The sequence below is a fragment of the Bos taurus genome, chromosome 4 (assembly GCF_002263795.3).
Source record: "Bos taurus isolate L1 Dominette 01449 registration number 42190680 breed Hereford chromosome 4, ARS-UCD2.0, whole genome shotgun sequence".
Taxonomy (NCBI): Eukaryota; Metazoa; Chordata; class Mammalia; order Artiodactyla; family Bovidae; genus Bos; species Bos taurus.
In genome coordinates, this window is record NC_037331.1 from 5,778,589 (window position 1) to 5,798,192 (window position 19,604).

Consider the following 19,604-nt stretch of genomic DNA (forward strand, 5'->3'; position numbering starts at 1 on the left):
GCAATCAGAGCAGAAAAAGAAATAAAAGGAATCCAAACTGGAAAAGAAGAAGTAAAACTCTCACTATTTGCAGATGACATGATCCTCTACATAGAAAACCCTAAAGACTCCACCAGAAAATTACTAGAACTAATCAATGATTATAGTAAAGTTGCAGGATATAAAATCAACACACAGAAATCCCTTGCATTCCTATACACCAATAATGAGAAAACAGAGAAATTAAGGAAACAATTCCATTCACCATTGCAACGGAAAGAATAAAATACTTAGGAATATATCTACCTAAAGAAACTAAAGACCTATATATAGAAAACTATAAAATACTGGTGAAAGAAATCAAAGAGGACACTAATAGATGGAGAAATATACCATGTTCATGGATTGGAAGAATCAATATAGTGAAAATGAGTATACTACCCAAAGCAATTCATAGATTCAATGCAATCCCTATCAAGCTACCAAAGGTATTCTTCACAGAGCTAAAACAAATAATTTCACAATTTGTATGGAAATACAAAAAACCTCGAATAGCCAAAGTGATCTTGAGAAAGAAGAATGGAACTGGAGGAATCAACCTACCTGACTCCAGGCTCTACTACAAAGCCACAGTTATCAAGACAGTATGGTACTGGCACAAAGACAGAAATATAGATCAAAGGAACAAAACAGAAAGCCCAGAGATAAATCCACACACATATGGACACCTTATCTTTGACAAAGAAGGCAAGAATATACAATGGAGAAAAGACAATCTCTTTAACAAGTGGTGCTGGGAAATCTGGTCAACCACTTGTAAAAGAATGAAACTAGAACGCTTTCTAACACCATACACAAAAATAAACTCAAAATGGATTAAAGATCTCAACGTAAGACCAGAAACTATAAAACTCCTAGAGGAGAACATAGGCAAAACACTCTCTGACATACATCACAGCAGGATCCTCTATGACCCACCTCCCAGAATATTGGAAATAAAAGCAAAAATAAACAAATGGGACCTAATTAACCTTAAAAGCTTCTGCACATCAAAGGAAACTATTAGCAAGGTGAAAAGACAGCCTTCAGAATGGGAGAAAATAATAGCAAATGAAGCAACTGACAAACAACTAATCTCAAAAATATACAAGCAACTCCTACAGCTCAACTCCAGAAAAATAAATGACCCAATCAAAAAATGGGCCAAAGAACTAAATAGACATTTCTCCAAAGAAGACATATAGATGGCTAACAAACACATGAAAAGATGCTCAACATCACTCATTATCAGAGAAATGCAAATCAAAACCACTATGAGGTACCATTTCACACCTGTCAGAATGGCTGCGATCCAAAAGTCTACAAATAATAAATGCTGGAGAGGGTGTGGAGAAAAGGGAACCCTCTTACATTGTTGGTGGGAATGCAAACTAGTACAGCCACTATGGAGAACAGTGTGGAGATTCCTTAAAAAACTGGAAATAGAACTACCTTATGATCCAGCAATCCCACTGCTGGGCATACACACTGAGGAAACCAGAAGGGAAAGAGACATGCGTACCCCAATGTTCATCGCAGCACTGTTTATAATAGCCAGGACATGGAAGCAACCTAGATGTCCATCAGCAGATGAATGGATAAGATAGCTATGGTACATATACACAATGGAGTATTACTCAGCCATTAAAAAGAATACATTTGAATCAGTTCTAATGAGGTGGATGAAACTGGAGCCTATTATACAGAGTGAAGTAAGCCAGAAGGAAAAACATAAATACAGTATACTAATGCATATATATGGACTTTAGAAAGATGGTAACAATAACCCGGTGTATGAGACAGCAAAAGAGACACTGATGTATAGAACAGTCTTATGGACTCTGTGGGAGAGGGAGAGGGTGGGAAGATTTGGGAGAATGGCATTGAAACATGTAAAATATCATGTATGAAACGAGTTGCCAGTCCAGGTTCGATGCACGATACTGGATGCTTGGGGCTGGTGCACTGGGACGACCCAGAGGGATGGTATGGGGAGGGAGGAGGGAGGAGGGTTCAGGATGGGGAACACATGTATACCTGTGGCGGATTCATTTTGATATTTGGCAAAACTAATACAATTATGTAATGTTTAAAAATAAAATAAAATTTAAAAAAATAAAAAATAAAAAAATAAAACCAGCCTGAACATCTGGAAGTTCACGGTTCATGTATTGCTGAAGCCTGGTTTGGAGAATTTTGAGCATTACTTTACTAGCATGTGAGATGAGTGCAGCTGTTAGGCATGTTAGTTTTCTCTTCTTCCTAATTCAGTGAGCTATTTGTATATTCTTATTTTTTGTGAGTTAAAATAAAATTTTATTTATAAAAAAATTTTTAGCTATTGTGGAGATATACTGTATTTAAGTTGTATTTCACTAATGACTCAGCACATCAAGCATTTTTTAATGTGTCCATTAGCCATTCTTATATTTTTTTCTGAGGTGTCTGTTCAGATCTTTTGAAAATTTTTCATTTGGGGTGTTCATCTTGTTCCTGATTGATTTTAAGCGATCTTTATACATCTTAGAAACAAATCCTTTCTTATTTATATGAATGTGAATATTTTCCCATTATGAGGCTTGCTGATTAATTTTCTTAATAATGCATTTTGAAAATCTAAATATTTAAAAAATTTTATAACCTTAATTTTATATTAAGGCTTATTATCCATTTAAGATTATTTTTTGTACAGGTTAATGGTATATCCAGCTGTTTCTATAATACATTAAAAGACTTTCCTTTCTTCACTAAAATGTTTGGCACATTCGTGGCTGTATTTCTGGACTCTTAGGTTCCATTAATCTGTATGTCTATCATTGGCCTATTGGTAAATGGCAACCCACTCCAGTACTCTTGCCTGGAAAATCCCATGGACAGAGGAATCTGGTAGCTACAGTCCATGGGGTCGCAAAGAGTCAGACACGACTGTGCGACTTCACTCACACTCACTCACTGATTATTGTAGCTTTATAGTAAGACTTGAAATCAGGTGGAATAAATCCTCCAACTTGTCCTTTTTATTCAAAATAGTTTTAGCTATTTCAGGTTTCCATTGTATACTGATTTTACAATCAGCTTGCCAATTTCTTTAAAAGTGCCTCTTAGGATTTTTAACACTAATACGTCTTTCTGTCTATAAGCCTGGTTTGCTTTCCATTTATTTAGGTCTTCTTTATTTCACTCAGTATAGTACTCTAGTTTCAGGGAAGAAAATGTGCATCAGTTCAGTTCAGTTCAGTTCAGTCGCTCAGTCGTGTCCGACTCTTTGTGACCCCATGAACCGCAGCACTCCAGGCCTCCCTGCCATCACCAACTCCTGGAGTTAACCCAAACCCACGTCCATCAAGTCGGTGATGCCATCCAACCATCTCATCCTCTGTCATCCCCTTCTCCTCCTGCCCTCAATCTTTCCTAGCACCAGGGTCTTTTCAAATGAGTCAGTTCTTCGCATCAGGTGGCCAAAGTATTGGAGTTTCAGCTTCAACATCAGTCCTTCCAATGAACACCCAGGACTGATCTCCTTTAGGATGGACTTCTTAGATCTCCTTGCAGTCCAAGGGGCTCTCAAGAGTCTTCTCCAACACCACAGTTCAAAAGCATCAATTCTTCAGCACTCAGCTTTCTTCATAGTCCAACTCTCACATCCATACATGACCACTGGAAAAACAACAGCCTTGACTAGACGGACCTTTGTTGGCAAAGTAATGTCTCTGCTCTAGGTTAGTCATAACTTTCCTTCTAAGAGTAAGAGTCTTTTAATTTCATGGCTGCAGTCACCATCTGCAGTGATTTTGGAACCCCCATAAATAAAGTCTGACACTGTTTCCACTGTTTTCCCATCTATTTGCCATGAAGTGATGGGACTGGATGCCATGATCTTTGTTTTCTGAATGTTGAGCTTTAAGTCAACTTTTTCATTCTCCTCTTTCACTTTCATTAAGAGGCTCTTTAGTTATTCTTCGCTTTCTGCCATAAGGGTGGTGTCATCTGCATATCTGAGGTTATTGATATTTCTCCCGGCAATCTTGATTCCAGCTTGTGCTTCATCCAGCCCAGTGTTTCTCATGATGTACTCTGCACAGAAGTTAAATAAGCAGGGTGACAATATACAGCCTTGACGTACTCCTTCTCCTATTTGGAACCAGTCTGTTGTTCCATGTCCAGTTCTAACTGTTGCTTCCTGACCTGCATATAGGTTTCTCAAGAGGCAGATCAGGTGGTCTGGTATTCCCATCTCTTTCAGAATTTTCCACAGTTTATTGTGATCCACATAGTCAAAGGCTTTAGCATAGTCAATAAAGCAGAAATATATGTTTTTCTGGAACTTTTTTGGTTTTTTGACTATCCAGCGCATGTTGGCAATTTGATCTCTGGTTCCTCTGCCTTTTCTAAAACCAGCTTGAACATCTGGAAGTTCACGGTTCATGTATTGCTGCAGCCTGGCTTGGAGAATTTTAAGCATTACTTTACTGGCATGTGAGATGAGTGCAACTGTGTGGTAGTTTGAGCATTCTTTGGCATTGCCTTTCTTTGGGATATGTTTCGGACAAAATTCTATGTTAGTTTTGGTTTGTAAAATACAATCTTAAATTTTCATTTTCCAATTGTTTGCTTCTGATATGTAAAGATACAATTGGTTTTTGTACATTAAACAATAAACCTGTGCCTTTAATTGACTCAGCAACTATTTTCAGTAGTTGTTTTGCAGATTCCTGAGGGTTTTCTATATAATATCTATGTAAAGATGGATTTGTTTCTTCCTTTCCAATATCTATGACTTCTACTTCTCTTCCTTATGTTACTGCAATAGCTATTACCTCTATGAGATGGAAAAGAAAAATGGCAAGAGCAGGCATTTCTTATTCCTGATTCGAAGGAAAAAAAGTTGTCTTTCATCATTACTTTAACCTTAGTGTACCACAGATGTTCAAAATCAGGTTCAGGAAGTCCCCTTATAAATTTAATCTGTTCATAGCTTTTATTAAAAATGAATATTGATTCCACTCCCTTGCTAAGACTAGTCTTGGTTATTTATGATTCTTAGATTTCTGTATTCATTTTATAGAGAAATTTTCAATTTTCAAAAAGCTTGGATGTTCATAGGGCTTTCTGTATCTCCTCATACTTTAAAAGCCAATTTGATTTTTATTGTGATGTCATATTCCAATTAACACATTAAAATTGGCTTTTAAAGTATGAGGAGATACAGAAAGCCCTATCAACCCTTCCACTGTACTTCTAAAGTTGGTTGTAAGGACAGAAAAATGCAACATAACATCATTTTTTATTAAGTCTCCATCTTTTAAAGATCCAAGGCCATTTAAGACTTTAGAATGAAAAGCCAGGACTAGACCAGGCAGAATATGCTATAATGTATGCTGTGACAGACACTCCCTTGTGTGCTCTCCACAGGAGTGTTGAATATGCTCTTCAACTTCAGGGATTTGTAAGCAGTATTGAATTTTATCTCATGTTCAGTAATCTTTAAGTCCCAAAAGTGTGATAAGTTTTAAAAATTACTGAGCAAATGTCTACAACAGGCAAAGTGTTTTCTTTTGTTCTTTCCTTGCAGTTCCATTCCCAGTTGGGTTTGAGGGGTTTTACAGGGTAAAACTACTTATGGCAGTAGTATGCATAGCAGTGTTATTAATAGCTATGTCCCATGTATGAAGTATGCACTGGTGCATATCCAGCCTCAGTGACTTGCATGTCGCTCTTGGTAGGGTCTGAGTTGCAGTCCAGTTCATGAATGGTCTTTTAGTGGACCAAACAAGTGTAGGCTAAATACTTGACCTATTTTTTGGGAAACAAGTCTGTTTAAAATATTTATTTGAAGGACTTGGATGTAAACATGATTATTTGCTATTTACCAGCCTAAGATCTTTTCTTTTTAATGTGAATTTTTTTTCCATTTTTAAGAGTAGAAAAGTGGAAAAGCAAGTTTGACATTTTTGTAAGATAATTTATTGGGGGATTCCAGTCCCCTATTAGACAATCATGACCTTTTCCCGTTGCCTTTTTGTATGTAAGTAGCCTTTTTATATGTAAGTAAGCTGTTTTTCCGGAGAAGGCAATGGCACCCCACTCCAGTACTCTTGCCTGGAAAATCCCATGGATGGAGGAGCCTGGTGGGCTGCAATCCATGGGGTCGCTAAGGGTCAGACATGACTGAGAGACTTCACTTTCATTTTTCACTTTCCTGCATTGGAGAAGGAAATGGCAACCCACTCCAGTGTTCTTGCCTGGAGAATCCCAGGGACGGAGGAGCCTGGTGGGCTGCCGTCTATGGGGACGTACAGAGTCGGACACGACTGAAGCGACTTAGCAGCAGCAGCAGCAAGCTGTTTTTCACTTGTTTAGTGATTAAGAAGATGTGCTAGAATGTAGATGCCTCATCCAACCATCTGAAACAAAAATAAGTAAAAAAAAAAAAAAAAAAAAAAGCTTGGATGTTGATTGGAATTGCACTAAGACTAAAAATCAACTTAGAAAGGTCTAAAAAAATTTTAACACTGAGCCTTCCAATCCAGATGAGAGCAAATTGCTCTATTTGCATACTTTTTAATGTTTCTCAATACACTTTGTATTTTTGCCAGAGGGTTCCCAAATATTTGTAACTGCTGGTTAAAGCGTTCTTAGATGACTTTTTAAAAATTTACTGTGTTCTCATTTTCTTCTGGCTTGTACGGATTCTAACAAGAAGCCTCTGCCATTTTTATATGTGCTTCTTTGTATATACATTTCTTCCTCTACCTGTTTTAGGATCTTCTCTTTTATCCCTGTTTTTCAGCAATGTGATTGATGTACATGGGTTCATCTATATTCAGCTTGGCATCTGCTGAATTTCTTGGGTCTGCAGATTTATAATTTCCATCCGTTAGGAATAATTTTGGCCATTATTTCCCCCAATAATTTTTCCCACCTTCTTTTCTCCCCTGGGATTCCAACTACATGTATGTTAGGCTGCTTGAAATTGTCCCACAGTTGACTGCAGATCTTTTCCCTGTGTTTATTTTGGACAGTTCCTATTCCTATGTCTTTCATTATTCTTTTATTTTGCAGGGTCTAATCTGCTTTTGGAGCTGTTTATCTTTAATTTTAGATGCTGTATTTTTCTCTATAAATCCTTTTACGTCTTGTTTGTGCAGCCAATTTTCCACGCTGTCATGGTTGTGGTCTCCTCCACAGCCTGAATGTAGGGAACAAATTTGTAACATATTCCTGTTGTTTCTTCATGTCTGTCACTCCTGTGTCTGGTATTATTGATTTGTTTTTCTCTTGACTAGGGTAATATTTTTCTTCTTCTCTGCATAAAAATGATTTTGTTTATTGTGCATCTGTTTTGCACTTTAGTTTGTTGGTTGCTAGAAGTAGTTTTATACTCAGTATTAGACTCTATTTCAGTGCAAAGTTCAATAATTGAAATCAGTTGGGTGCTTTCGAGGGCTCCTTTTAAACTTTGTTTGTTGAAGTCCAGAGGAACCTTTAGAGGACTGTCTTGACCTGACTAGAGGTGATATCCTTCTGAAGCATCTACTGATATCCCATGTATTAGGTGTTTTCCTTCTTTGTGGGGACATGAACCATCCTTTGACTGTCTGAGTGTCAAGAGAATGATCATGAAGTTCTTTACAATAGGTCTTTGCCCAGCTTTGGTAATTTCCTCTTAAGGACATGCAGATCTACACTCAGAGACCTGTGCATTCTTTGCCCCACACCCCGGTATCCAGAGCCCCTTCTATGTAGCTCCCTCCACCCAGATATCCTACTATGCACATTTTGCTTGACTTAGTCACCTGCAACTCCAATTTCCTCAACTGCATAAGCATGAAAAGCTTTGTATGATTTCCCTTCCTTGGGCTGTGGTTTGGAAACTGTCACTATTTTGTCTATTTTGTCTCCACTTTGCTGCCCATTTTCTAGCTTTCTGAGAAGGTATATTAATTCAGCAAGGAGAGTTTTACTGGCGTTTAGTGGGGAGAAACTAGGAAAGCTGCTAATGATCCTACAATGCACACAATGTCCCGCACAACAAAGAATTACCCAGCCCTTAATGTCAGTGTGGGGCTTCCCTGGTAGCTCAGCGATAAAGAATCTGCCAGCTGATTCACGAGATGTGGGTTCTATCCCTGGGTTAGGAATATCTCCTGGAGAAGGAAATGGCAACCCACTCCAGTATTCTTGCCTGGGAAATTCCATGGACAGAGGAGCCTGGTAGGCTACACAGTCTGTGGGCCAAAAATGAGTCCGACATGACTTAGCCACTAAATACCACCACCACCACCAAATGTCAATTGTATCAAGGTTGAGAAACACTGGTTTGACATATTATACCCAGTCTATTATTTAGCTCTTCTTCAGGGACTCTAATTATACATATATTGTTTCTTCTTTCATTCTGTCTGCCCTCTGATGGTTAAGAATGAGAGGCTTGTGGAAGTTTCCTGATGGGAGAGACTGACTGAGGGGGAATCTGGGTCTTGTTCTGATGGGCAGGGCCATGCTAAGTAAAACTTTAATCCAATTTTCTGTTGATAGGTGGGGCTGCATTCCCTCCCTGTTGTTTGGCCTGAAGACAAATCATGGCAGAGGTAATGAGAATGGTGACCTCCTTCAAAAGGACTCATGCCCATGCTGCTGTGTTCAGTGCCCCTGACCCCGCAGCAGGCCACCCATGCCTCTACCAGAGACTCCTGGACACTCACAGGCAAGTCTTGCCCACTCTCTTGTGGGACACTGCTCCTTTCTCCTGGCTCCTGGTGCACACAAGGTTTTGTTTGTGCCCTCCAAGAGTCTGTTTCCCCAGTCCTGTGGAAGTTCTGTAATCAAATCCCACTGGCCTCCAAAGTCAGATTCCTTGGGGTTCCTCAGTCCCTTTGCCAAATTCCCAGGTTGGGAAATCTACTGTGGGTCCTAGAACTTTCTTAACAGGTTGAAAATTATTTTGGTATAATTGTTCTGCAGTTTGTGGTTGTCTGCTCGGCAGCTCTATGGTGGGGCTAATGGTGACCTCCTCCAACAGGGCTTCTGCACATGCTGTGTGTCCCAGGTCTGCAGCAGCCAGAGCCCCCATCTCCACAGCAGGCCACTGTTGACCGGTGAGCTGCAATTTTGGAGATCTCACAGGAGAAGATGAGTGTATGACCTTCTACTCCACTGAATCCCTTAGAAGAAATGGAGTATCCCTCATAGTCAACAAAAGAGTACGAAATGCAGTACTTGGTTGCAATCTCAAAAATGACAGAATGATTTCTGTTCGTTTCCAAGGCAAGCCATTCAATATTACAGTAATCCAAGTCTATGCCCAAACCACTAAAGTCAAAGAAGCTGAAATTGAACAGTTCTATGATGACCTACAAGACCTTCTAGAACTAACACCAAAAAAAAAGATGTCCTTTTCATCATAGGGGTCTGGAATGCAAAAGGAGGAAGTCAAGAAATACCTGGAGTAACCGGCAAGTCTGGCCTTGGAGTATTGAAGCAGGGCAAAGGCTAACAGAGTTTTGCCAAAAAAATGGACTGGTCATAGCAAAACCCTCTTCCAACAACACAAGAGATGATTCCACACATAGACATCACCAGATGGTCAATACTGAAATCAGATTAATTACATTCTTTACAGCCAAAGATGGAGAAGCTCTATACAGTCAGCAAAAACAAGATGAGGAGCTGACTGCACACAGATCATGAATACTTTATTGCAAAATTCAGACTTAAATTGAAGAAAGTACAGAAAACCACTAGACCATTCAGGTATGACCTTAATCAAATCCCTTATGATTATACAGTGGAAGTGAGAAATAGATTTAAGGCATTAGATTTGATAGACAGAGTGCCTAAAGAATTATGGATGGAAGTTCATGACACTGTAGAGGAGACAGTGATCAAGACCATCCCCAAGAAAAATAAATGCAAAAAGGAAAAATGGTTGTTGGAGGAGGCATTACAAATAGCTGAGAAAGGAAGAGAAGCTAAAGGCAAAGGAGAAAAGGAAAGATATACCCATCTGAATGGAGAATTCCAAAGAATAGCAAGGAGAGATAAGAAAGCCTTCCTCAGTGATCAGTGCAAAGAAATGGAGGAAAACAGTAGAATGGGAAAGACTAGAGATCTCTTAAAGAAAATTAGAGATACCAAGGGAGCATTTCATGCAAAGATGGGCTCAATACAGGACAGAGACGGTATGGACCTAACAGGAGCAGACGATATCAAGAGGTGGAAACAATACAAAGAAGAACTATACAAAAAAATCTTAATGACCCAGATAACTATGATAGTGTGATCACTCACCAGAGCCAGACATTCTGGAATGCAAAGTCAAGTGGGCTTTAGGAAGCATCACTAAGAACAAAGCTAGTGGAGGTGATGGAATTCCAGTTGAGCTATTTCAAATCTTAAAAGATGATGCTGTGAAAGTGCTGCACTTAATATGCCAGCAAATTTGGGGAACTCAGCAGTGGCCACAGGACTGGATATAGTCCATTTTCATTCCAACTCCAAAGAAAGGCAATGCCAAAGAATGCTCAAACTACCACACAATTGCACTCATTTCACATACTAGAAAAGTTATGCTCAAAATTCTCCAAGCAAGGCTTCAACAGTATGTGAACTGAGACCTTCCAGATGTTCCAGTTGGATTTAGAGAAGGCAGAGGAATCAGAGATCAAATTGCCAACATCCACTGGATCACAGAAAGTTTCAGAAAGAGAGTTCCAAAAAAACACATCTCCTTCTGATTTACTGACTACACCAAAGCCTTTGACTGTATGGATCACAACAAACTCTGGAAAATTCTTCAAGAGATGGGAATACCAGACCACCTAACCTGCCTCCTGAGAAATCTGTATGCAGGTCAAGAAGCAACAGTTAGAACCAGACATGGAACAACAGACTGGTTCCAAATTGGGAAAGGAGTACGTCAAGGCTGTATACTGTCACCCTGCTAATTTAACTTATATGCAGAGTACATCATATGAAATGCCAGGCTGGATGAAGTACAAGATGTCATACCAATAACCTCAGATATGCAGATGATACCACCTTATAGCAGAAAGCAAAGAGGAACTAAAGAACCTCTTGATGAAAGTCAGAGTGAAAAAGCTGGCTTAAAACTCAACATTCAAAAAACTAAGATCATGGCATCCAGGCCCATCACTTCATGGCAAATAGATGGGGAAACAATGGAAATAGTGACAGACTTTATTACCTTGGGTTCCAAAATCACTATGGATGGTGACTGCAGCCCTGAAAGTAAAAGACACTTGCTCCTTGGAAGAAAAGCTAAGCCAAACCTAGACAGGATATTAAAAAGCAGAGACATTACTTTGGTGACAAAGGTCCATCTAGTCAAGGCTATGGTTTTTCCTGTGGTCATGTATGGATGTGAGAGTTCGGCTGAGCGCCGAAGAATTGATGCTTTTGAACTGTGGTGTTGGAGAAGACTCTTGAGAGTCCCTTGGACTGCAAGGAGATCAAGCCAGTCAGTCCTGAATATTCATTGGAAGGTCTCATGCTGAAGCTGAAGCTCCAATACACTGGCCATCTGATGCGAATAACTGTCTCACTGAAAAAGACCCTGATGCTGGGAAAGATCAAAGGCAGGAGGAGAAGGGGACAACAGAGGATGAGATGGTTGGACTGCATCACTGACTCCATGTACATGAGTCTGAGCAAGTCTGTGAGTTGGTGATGGACAGGGAAGCCTGGCTTACTGTAGTCCATGGGGTTGCAAAGAGTCGGACATGACTGAGTGACTGAACTGAACTGTTTCTTCTTTGCATATCTTCCTTTTCAACCATTTTCCCTTAGCTATTTTGAACTAATTCTTTATTGCCTTTTTATTCTCTTGGATGATTTTCATTAAATTTTTATTTTAATTGCCTTTTTCTTGGGTTTCATGTAATGAAGTCATAATTTCTGAATGAATCTTTACCTAAAATTTTATTTGCAATTATTCTTTGAATTTCTGTATGAAATTTCTGTACTTTTTCACATCCCCAAATGGTTGTTTGAAAATATATAACAAACTTCGGAGTGTATTACAATGCTCTTCTGCTTTATAGTTGGTTTGGGGAGTAATTGTCTTCACTGAAGTATTCTAATTCTTGTTTTCTGTTTTATTACAGTTTAATTCAATCTGTGAATTTCATGTGGTTTATAAAATTTAAAGTTCAATTGTGCCCTCTTTTGTCAGTGTAGCCAAGTACAATTCCTTTTTTTTTTTTTTTCAATCTTATTTGACTGTTAGAAGATGGGCTGTGTAATCTCCAATTAAGTAATTCTTTTTGCCTTTCAGGATCTTAAATTTTCTTCTTTCCTTCCTTTTTTGACCCTTTGTCACCCAACCTCCAAAAAGTGACTCTCATTCCTTTTAATCTTCTTCTCCTACACAACCAATTCCCTTCAGAAACTGCCATCACAAATCACCTGCTATTCTAACTCATTCTCTGTAGACTCATACTTAGGTTTAGGCATCATTTATATTTTCAGTCTTAGTAGTGTTTGTTGCTCAATTTCGTCCAACTCTTTGTGACCCCTCAGCCTGTCAGACTCTGTCCATGGAATTCTCCAGGGAAGAATACTGGAGTGGGAGGCCATTCCATTCTCCAGGGGATTTTACCGACTGAGGATCAAACCTGGATCTCCTGCACTGCAGGCAGATTCCTGTCTAAATCACCAGAGACTTAGTCTATTTATCCAGGTTTAAAAAAAAAAAAAAAAATTTAGGCTGCCTTCTATTTACCATGTAATTTTTGCAAGACTATTTTCATTTACCATAAAAAGTTTTCTGTTGAGAACTTGAGGCATAACTTGTTTTATTTTTAACTTGCAGTAATTTCAATTTTAGAGTTTCTCTGTCTTCTAGTTATGCTGATTTTTAAAAATTATTTTTTTATTGAAGGATAATTGCTTTACAGAATTTTTATGTTTTCTGTCAAACCTCAACATGGATCAGCCATAAGTATACATATATCCCCTCCCTCTTGAACCTCCCTCACATGTCCCTCCCCATCTCACCCCTCTAGGTTGATACAGAGTTCCTGTTTGAGTTTCCTGAGACATACAGCACATTCCCATTGGCTATCTATTTTACATACGGTAATGTAAGTTTCCATGTTACTCTCTCCAAACATCTCACCCTCTCCTCCCCTCTCCCCATGTCCATAGGTCTCTTCTCTATGTCTGTTTCTCCACTGTTGCCCTGTAAGTAAATTCTTCAGTACCATTTTTCTAGTTCTGTGTATATATGTGTTAGTATACGATATTTATCTTTCTCTTTTAACTTACTTCACTGTGTATAATAGGCTCTTGAAAACTATTATTTGTCTTATTATGAATTGTTTCTGAGTTTCTGTGGAGAAGGCCAGTTTTATGTGGCCACCATTATACTGGCTCCCCCAAAGTTATATTTTTATTCTTTTTGACTGGCACTGACAGATAACTATCAAATGTTTTTCAGTGAACCAACCTGTGGCACTGCTGATCTTTTAAAATGTGTTTGTTTTCTATTTCCATAATTTCTTATTTTATCTTTATTATATCCTCCCTTCAGTTAAAAAAAATTCCTCTTTTTCTCACTTTTTGAGATGGATGCTTGCATAGTTCTTAAATTTCCAGGACTTCTTCTGCTGTATTTTTTAAGATTATATATTTTCCTCCAGAGATTATTGTAATTGCATTCCCACACATGTTACTACAGTACTTCCATTTTTAACTGAATCTATAGTTGATGTACAATATTATATGTTATAGGTGTACAATATAGTGACTCACAATTTTTAAAGATTATACTCCATCTATAGGTTATTATAAAATACAGGTTATATTCCTTGTGTTGTATGATATCTTATTATTGTTCAAGATATTTTCTACTTTTCCCTTATGCTTTCTTCTCTGGTCAGTAACTCATTGAAAAACATATTTTTATATTTTCAAATACATAATCTTTAAGTATATTTTGATTTAATTGTCTTGTAGGCAAAGAATATATTCTGTATGGTTTAAAACATTAAAAAAAATTAGACTTGTTTTATATGTAATGTGTAGTAATTTTTATCAATGATTATTGCAAAAATATTTATTTATGTATGTCTATTAGATCAAGTTATTAACTGTTTTTATTACAGTGTTTATAGTTCTAGGTTATCTCTAGGTACTATACTCCCCAGTATCCCATTGTCATGTTAATTAGCACAGTTTATGATGACTCATATTAGCAAGTCATCAGCAAATATTTCAGTGCCTTTGCAGATAAAAATCCATGTTTAGCGCAGAAGTCACCAAAATCAAACCAACACTGTTAGTGTTATGCATGACTAACAAATACGAAATTTTTGCCAAACAAATTGGTGCTACCTCAATATAATTTCTACATCTGACCCATACACATAGGAAAGAATAAGAGCTGTGTTAGAGATGGTCCCATCACTTCATGGCAAATAGATGGGGAAACAGTAGAAAGAATGAGAGACTTTATTTTTCTGGGCTCCAAAATCACTGCAGATGGTGGCTGCAGCCATGAAATTAAAAGATATTTGCTCCTTGGAAGAAAAGTTATGACCAACCTAGATAGCATATTAAAAAGCAGAGACATGACTTTACCAACAAAAGTCCTTCTAGTCATACTACAGTTTTTCCAGTAGTCATATACGGATGTGAGAGTTGGACTATTAAGAAAGCTGAGTGCCTAAGAATTGGTTCTTTTGAACTGTGGTGTTGGAGAAGACTCTTGAGAGTCCCTTGGACTGCAAGGAGATCAAAGGAAATCAGTCCTGAATATTGATTGGAAGGTCTGATGCTGAAACTGAAGCTCCAATATTTTGGCCACCTGATGTGAAGAACTGACTTACTGGAAAAACCTCTGATGCTAGGAAAGATTGAAGGTGGGAGAAGAGGGAGACAACAAGGATGAGATGGTTGGATGGCATCACCAACTCAATGGACCTGAGTTTGAATAAACTCCAGGAGTTGGTGAGGGACAGGGAGGCCTGGCTTGCTGCACTGTCCATGGGGTCACAAAGAGTCAGACATGACTGAGTGGCTTAACTGAACTGAACTGAACTGAGAGATGGAACGAACAAGTAAAACCAATGGGATCTACTGTTAAAAACGAGGCATGGAAAAATACAAAATCAGATCATTTTTTCAATTTCTAAAAAGCATTCTAAATTATACTTCATTTAAAATATTTTAGATTGTGAACTTTTCAGCAATTTACAAGATCTGTCACAATTAACTTTTTTCCCATGGCTAATTATTGATAAAATTGGTGAGTGATGTGTGCCTAAGACTGGTCCTCTTCTAGTTTTAGTGCAAAATTTCTGATATCTGTCATTTCTTATTGTTCTTAAGAAGATAGCTAACAGGGTCTGAAATTATGCCTCTTTATTTTCTGGTGATCCCTATTAGTGTCCATCGTCATCTTGGTGTATCACATCCTTGGTATCATGCACAGTCTTTCACTGGAAACTGGATTTTTCTCAAATACACAATCTCTTCCATTTCCTGATTAGTCTTGTAAGACAACACTTCTATGTTATGTATCTTCAATTTCTTTATGAACTGTTTCAGTTTCCAGGTCCTCAACTTTACATAATCTACATCATTTCCTAATAAACATTCATTTTCTACTAGCTATTCTTTTGCGGGTGCATCTTCTTTCTACTTCTGTTTTATGAATGTTTTGCGTGTACTATTTCATAAAGAAGTGATTAAATTTGCTCTTTGACTTCATCTTTGGTGTTCTTGGAATCTGATTCAATGGATACTTCTACTAATGACTCTGGATCTAATTTCTTAGATTCTATGACAAGATTGATGATACTGAAGGAGACCTCTTTATGTGCTAATACTTGAGCATCATTCCATTAAGATCTTCCATCACCATCATCATGAATGTTTCAGTTTCCTAGAGCTTCTTCATGTTGAACAAGACCTAACAAAACTTACCAACTAATGCTCAGATTTTTAAACAATACGATTACTGTAAACAATATGAAGAAAAAACTTTCAAAAACTCTCTCCTTCTTTCCACTTTTGTGTCTCCCATGCTTTGTCTTTAAGACTTTGCTGCCATGTTTATTGGCTGACACCGACAGCTTCTGCTGTCATGTTTGGCATTCTGTATGGAACCATAACTAACCTTTAATGTACAGCAGACACTGTGAGGGGATGCCCCAGGGAACTCCAGAAATAAACAGCAGTGGGTATAATAATTGTATCTTCATATATTGCTTCTATACTAGTCTTTTACACATCTGGGATTCCAAATAAACATACGTTCTTTTTCACTGTATTTTCTATGTTTTTCACTTTCCCATAAAAGTAAACAATTTGGTATTTTCCATCTTTTTATAAATTTGTGCATCAAGAGTAGTTTCCTCTCTTTTATCTATTGTTCTCCAGTTCTCTAACCATGTCTGATTCACTACAGGATCCATTTATGTTCTCTGTTTTATTTTCCAGTTCTGAAACTACATTTTCCTCAATTTTTGAACTTTGCATTTCACAATTTCCAACTTGTTTACTAAAGTGTTAGCTCATTTCTTTTTCTTTTCAAACATTTTGTGCTACTTCCAATGTTCATAATCCATTTGTGAGTCTTTTTGTTTTTTTCTCATTTTTTTCTGGTTCTCACTCATGGTGTCCATTCTCTCTTTGTGTTTGGTTACAGTTGATTGTGTATTAAACACTATATTTTAAAAGTTATTGACAGAAATAATTTAAGGCTTAGTAATTAGTATATTATTTTCCTCCAAATAAGTTTTCTTTGTATCTGCCTGGAAATGATAGCAATCTTGGGTCACTTTAACACTGGTTAAAGACTTAAAGTTTTCTCATTTATTCTGAAGCCAGTTGTAGTTTTTTTTTTTTTACTATTGATCTACCCTTACCTTTAAGGTGCCAGCCTTCAGGCATTTAGCTCAAAATAGTGGGTGGTTTTCAAAGATCAATTCTAATTTTTGATGACTTATACCTATATGAGACTAGCAAATGTTCAGTTAAGAGTAGTTTCCCCTTTCAGAGCAGCAAATTCCTATCAGGCCAAAGTGACCCTAAGTGCTGGCTTACATTTTAAAGTTTCTAACCTTTCATTGGTTCAGCAATTTCTCTCCATTAGCTTTTTGATATTAAAAAAGTAAATATTAATCTAGTTATTTCCATTGGAAATATTGTCCCATGTTACTTAGTTAGCTTCCATTACTGGTAGGAAAATATCAAGATTTATTTTGACATACAACTCTATGCTTAAATTTAAATAAGTATGCTTTATGAGTTGTTGCATGACAAGAACTTCAGAATTCTAATTCTAAAATAGATAGCTAGGTAAAGCGTATAGCCTTGCCATAAATTTACAGCCTTCGATGGGGGGAAAAAAGCATCAGTGCCTTCAATAATAATGTCCCCTTTCCAAGCTCTCACAGGACTTATCAGAAGGAGCAATGGATTCTTTCAAGAGTCTGGAGATGGAATAAGCAAAATTAACAAATACAAATTCTCCTTACTATTGAAATAAAATTCTCCATTTCATCTGAATTTAGAATAGTTCAAAACAGGGAAAATCTCCCCCATTTTAATGCCACGATTTTCTAATAGAAAAAAATGCAGACAAGAATAGACATGAAGTCCTGGCATGGTGGACGGTATCTTGAGTAAAGGAGACACAGGTGACATACATTTTGAGTAACCTTTTTATTCCATGGCCATACACCCTAGTGTACCTGATGACCTGTGGGAGGTATGCTCCATTTCTCTTTGTGGTAGAATTAGAAAAAGCAAAGGGAGAGGTGGGAAAAGGAGAAATCAACTTGAGAAACTACAGATAAATTTAGGCAGATCAACTTTAGGAAGGAATAAATACAAGAGTTACAAAAATGGAAATAGATTCCTTGAAGATATCCATAACTTTACTGCTAATAGACATGTTTTTTGGGGGGTGGGGGTGATGAAAATGTTAAAAAATTAGACTGTAGTAATGGTTGCATAATTCAGTGGAGAGCCAAAGAAAAACCCCACTGAACTGAATACTTCAAATGGGCAAGTTTTATGTTTTGTAAAATAAACCTCAGTAAAGCTGCTTAAAAAAAAGAAAACATGTCATATCTATGTATCTCTGGAGGAGTCTCCAAGTAATTAGAGTCTATTAAATCCACATAGGAAGATTCAGAAATATATCCAGCTTTAAAGTTTGACTTTATCTTTGTGGTCAAGTCAGTTGTTTTACATCACTGGGTTTCAGCTTTCTCAAATAATATGAGATAAATACATCATCTTGTCTAGAAGCAGGAACTGAAACACACTTTTTTTTTTTTTTCCCAATTAATACATGGTAGGAGTGCTCCAGGTGAAGTGTAGGATACAACAAGGAAAGGACACTGATGGGAATGTGGTTTCAGCTGAAGTATAGCTTTATTCTTTCTTCAAGGAAGTCAGTCACTGGCAAGTCTGAGTGGTCATGAGGGAGGGTGTATCGTCTAGCTGGTGGCCGTCAGACACGTAGTGTCCACTGCCTGCTGCTACTGGGGAGGGTGCGCTTGCCAGCAGAGGGGACCTGGGTTGAACATACCATCATCCACTACTCACTACTCTTCCATAGTGTTGCTGTAGGGATGCACAGACAATGAGACTCTACAATGACTGTGAACTTCTGCACAGGGCCTGACAGGTAAGGAAGGAGTACTTTATAAATGGTAGCTATTAAAAAAAAAAAAAAAAAACTTATATGCTAGTTGACTAACAATGCTGTGATAGTTTCAGGTATACAGCAAAGTGATTCCATTATACATGTACCATTCTTCTTCTAATTCTTTTCCCATTTAGGTTATTACAAAATACTGAGCAGAGTTCCCTGTGTTATACAATAGGTCCTTGTTATTCATCCATTTTAAATATAACAGCATGTAAATGTCAATCCCAAACTATCCCTCTCCCCACCCTTACCCTCTAGCAACCATATGTTTGTTAGTTCTTTAAGTCTGTGAGTTTGTTTCTGCTTTGTAAATAAGTTCATTTGTATCATTTTAAGTGCTATCAACAATATTTCTCTCTCTTAAGATTCAGTATGATAGCTATTTGTTTATAGGACATAAAATATCAAATACACAATGAAATAAGTTGATTACAAATATTACATAACCCATCTAGTAAGAAATTCTTACTGTACATGTTGCTTCCTCATCAAATATATATGGGTGATTTATTGAGTGTTCTCCATGATGCGGTTGGGAAGGAGTAACTTTCAGTGGGCTCGTCCAACCTGAAAACAAAAATGTATGTGGTTTGGGTACATACATATGAAATACATACAAACAAAATGCAATAGAAATTTATTTTTCCACCAGAACTGTTTTCTACTAGAAAGCTGAACTCAGGTGGTGTTTATTTTTCAATGGGTTATCTAAAAACTTTTCTCATTGAGAACAGAACAGCCCTGAGATTTGTATTTTAGTATAATGATAATAGTGTACAATTATCGGATACTTATTACTTATTATTGTAAGAGATCTCTTGGGTACTATTAATCTGTGTATGTGCATGTAAGACATGCTGGAGATGGTGGTGACACAAAGGAGTTTACTATGTAGATA

At 37.5% G+C, this 19,604-nt stretch overlaps 1 protein-coding gene across 2 annotated transcripts in view; it reads right to left on the reverse strand.

Moving 5' to 3' along the window:
- Window positions 1-19,604, reverse strand: part of SPATA48 (spermatogenesis associated 48) — a 66,870-nt gene that overhangs the window by 38,389 nt on the left and 8,877 nt on the right. For both annotated transcript variants that reach the window (XR_009494162.1, XM_002686634.6), the window contains exon 2: window positions 19,176-19,273. Coding sequence is in view for 1 of the 2 variants with exons in the window: in XM_002686634.6 (XP_002686680.1) it covers window positions 19,176-19,273 (98 nt within the window). In the remaining variant the exon portion in view is untranslated. The remainder of the gene's footprint in view (window positions 1-19,175; window positions 19,274-19,604) is intronic.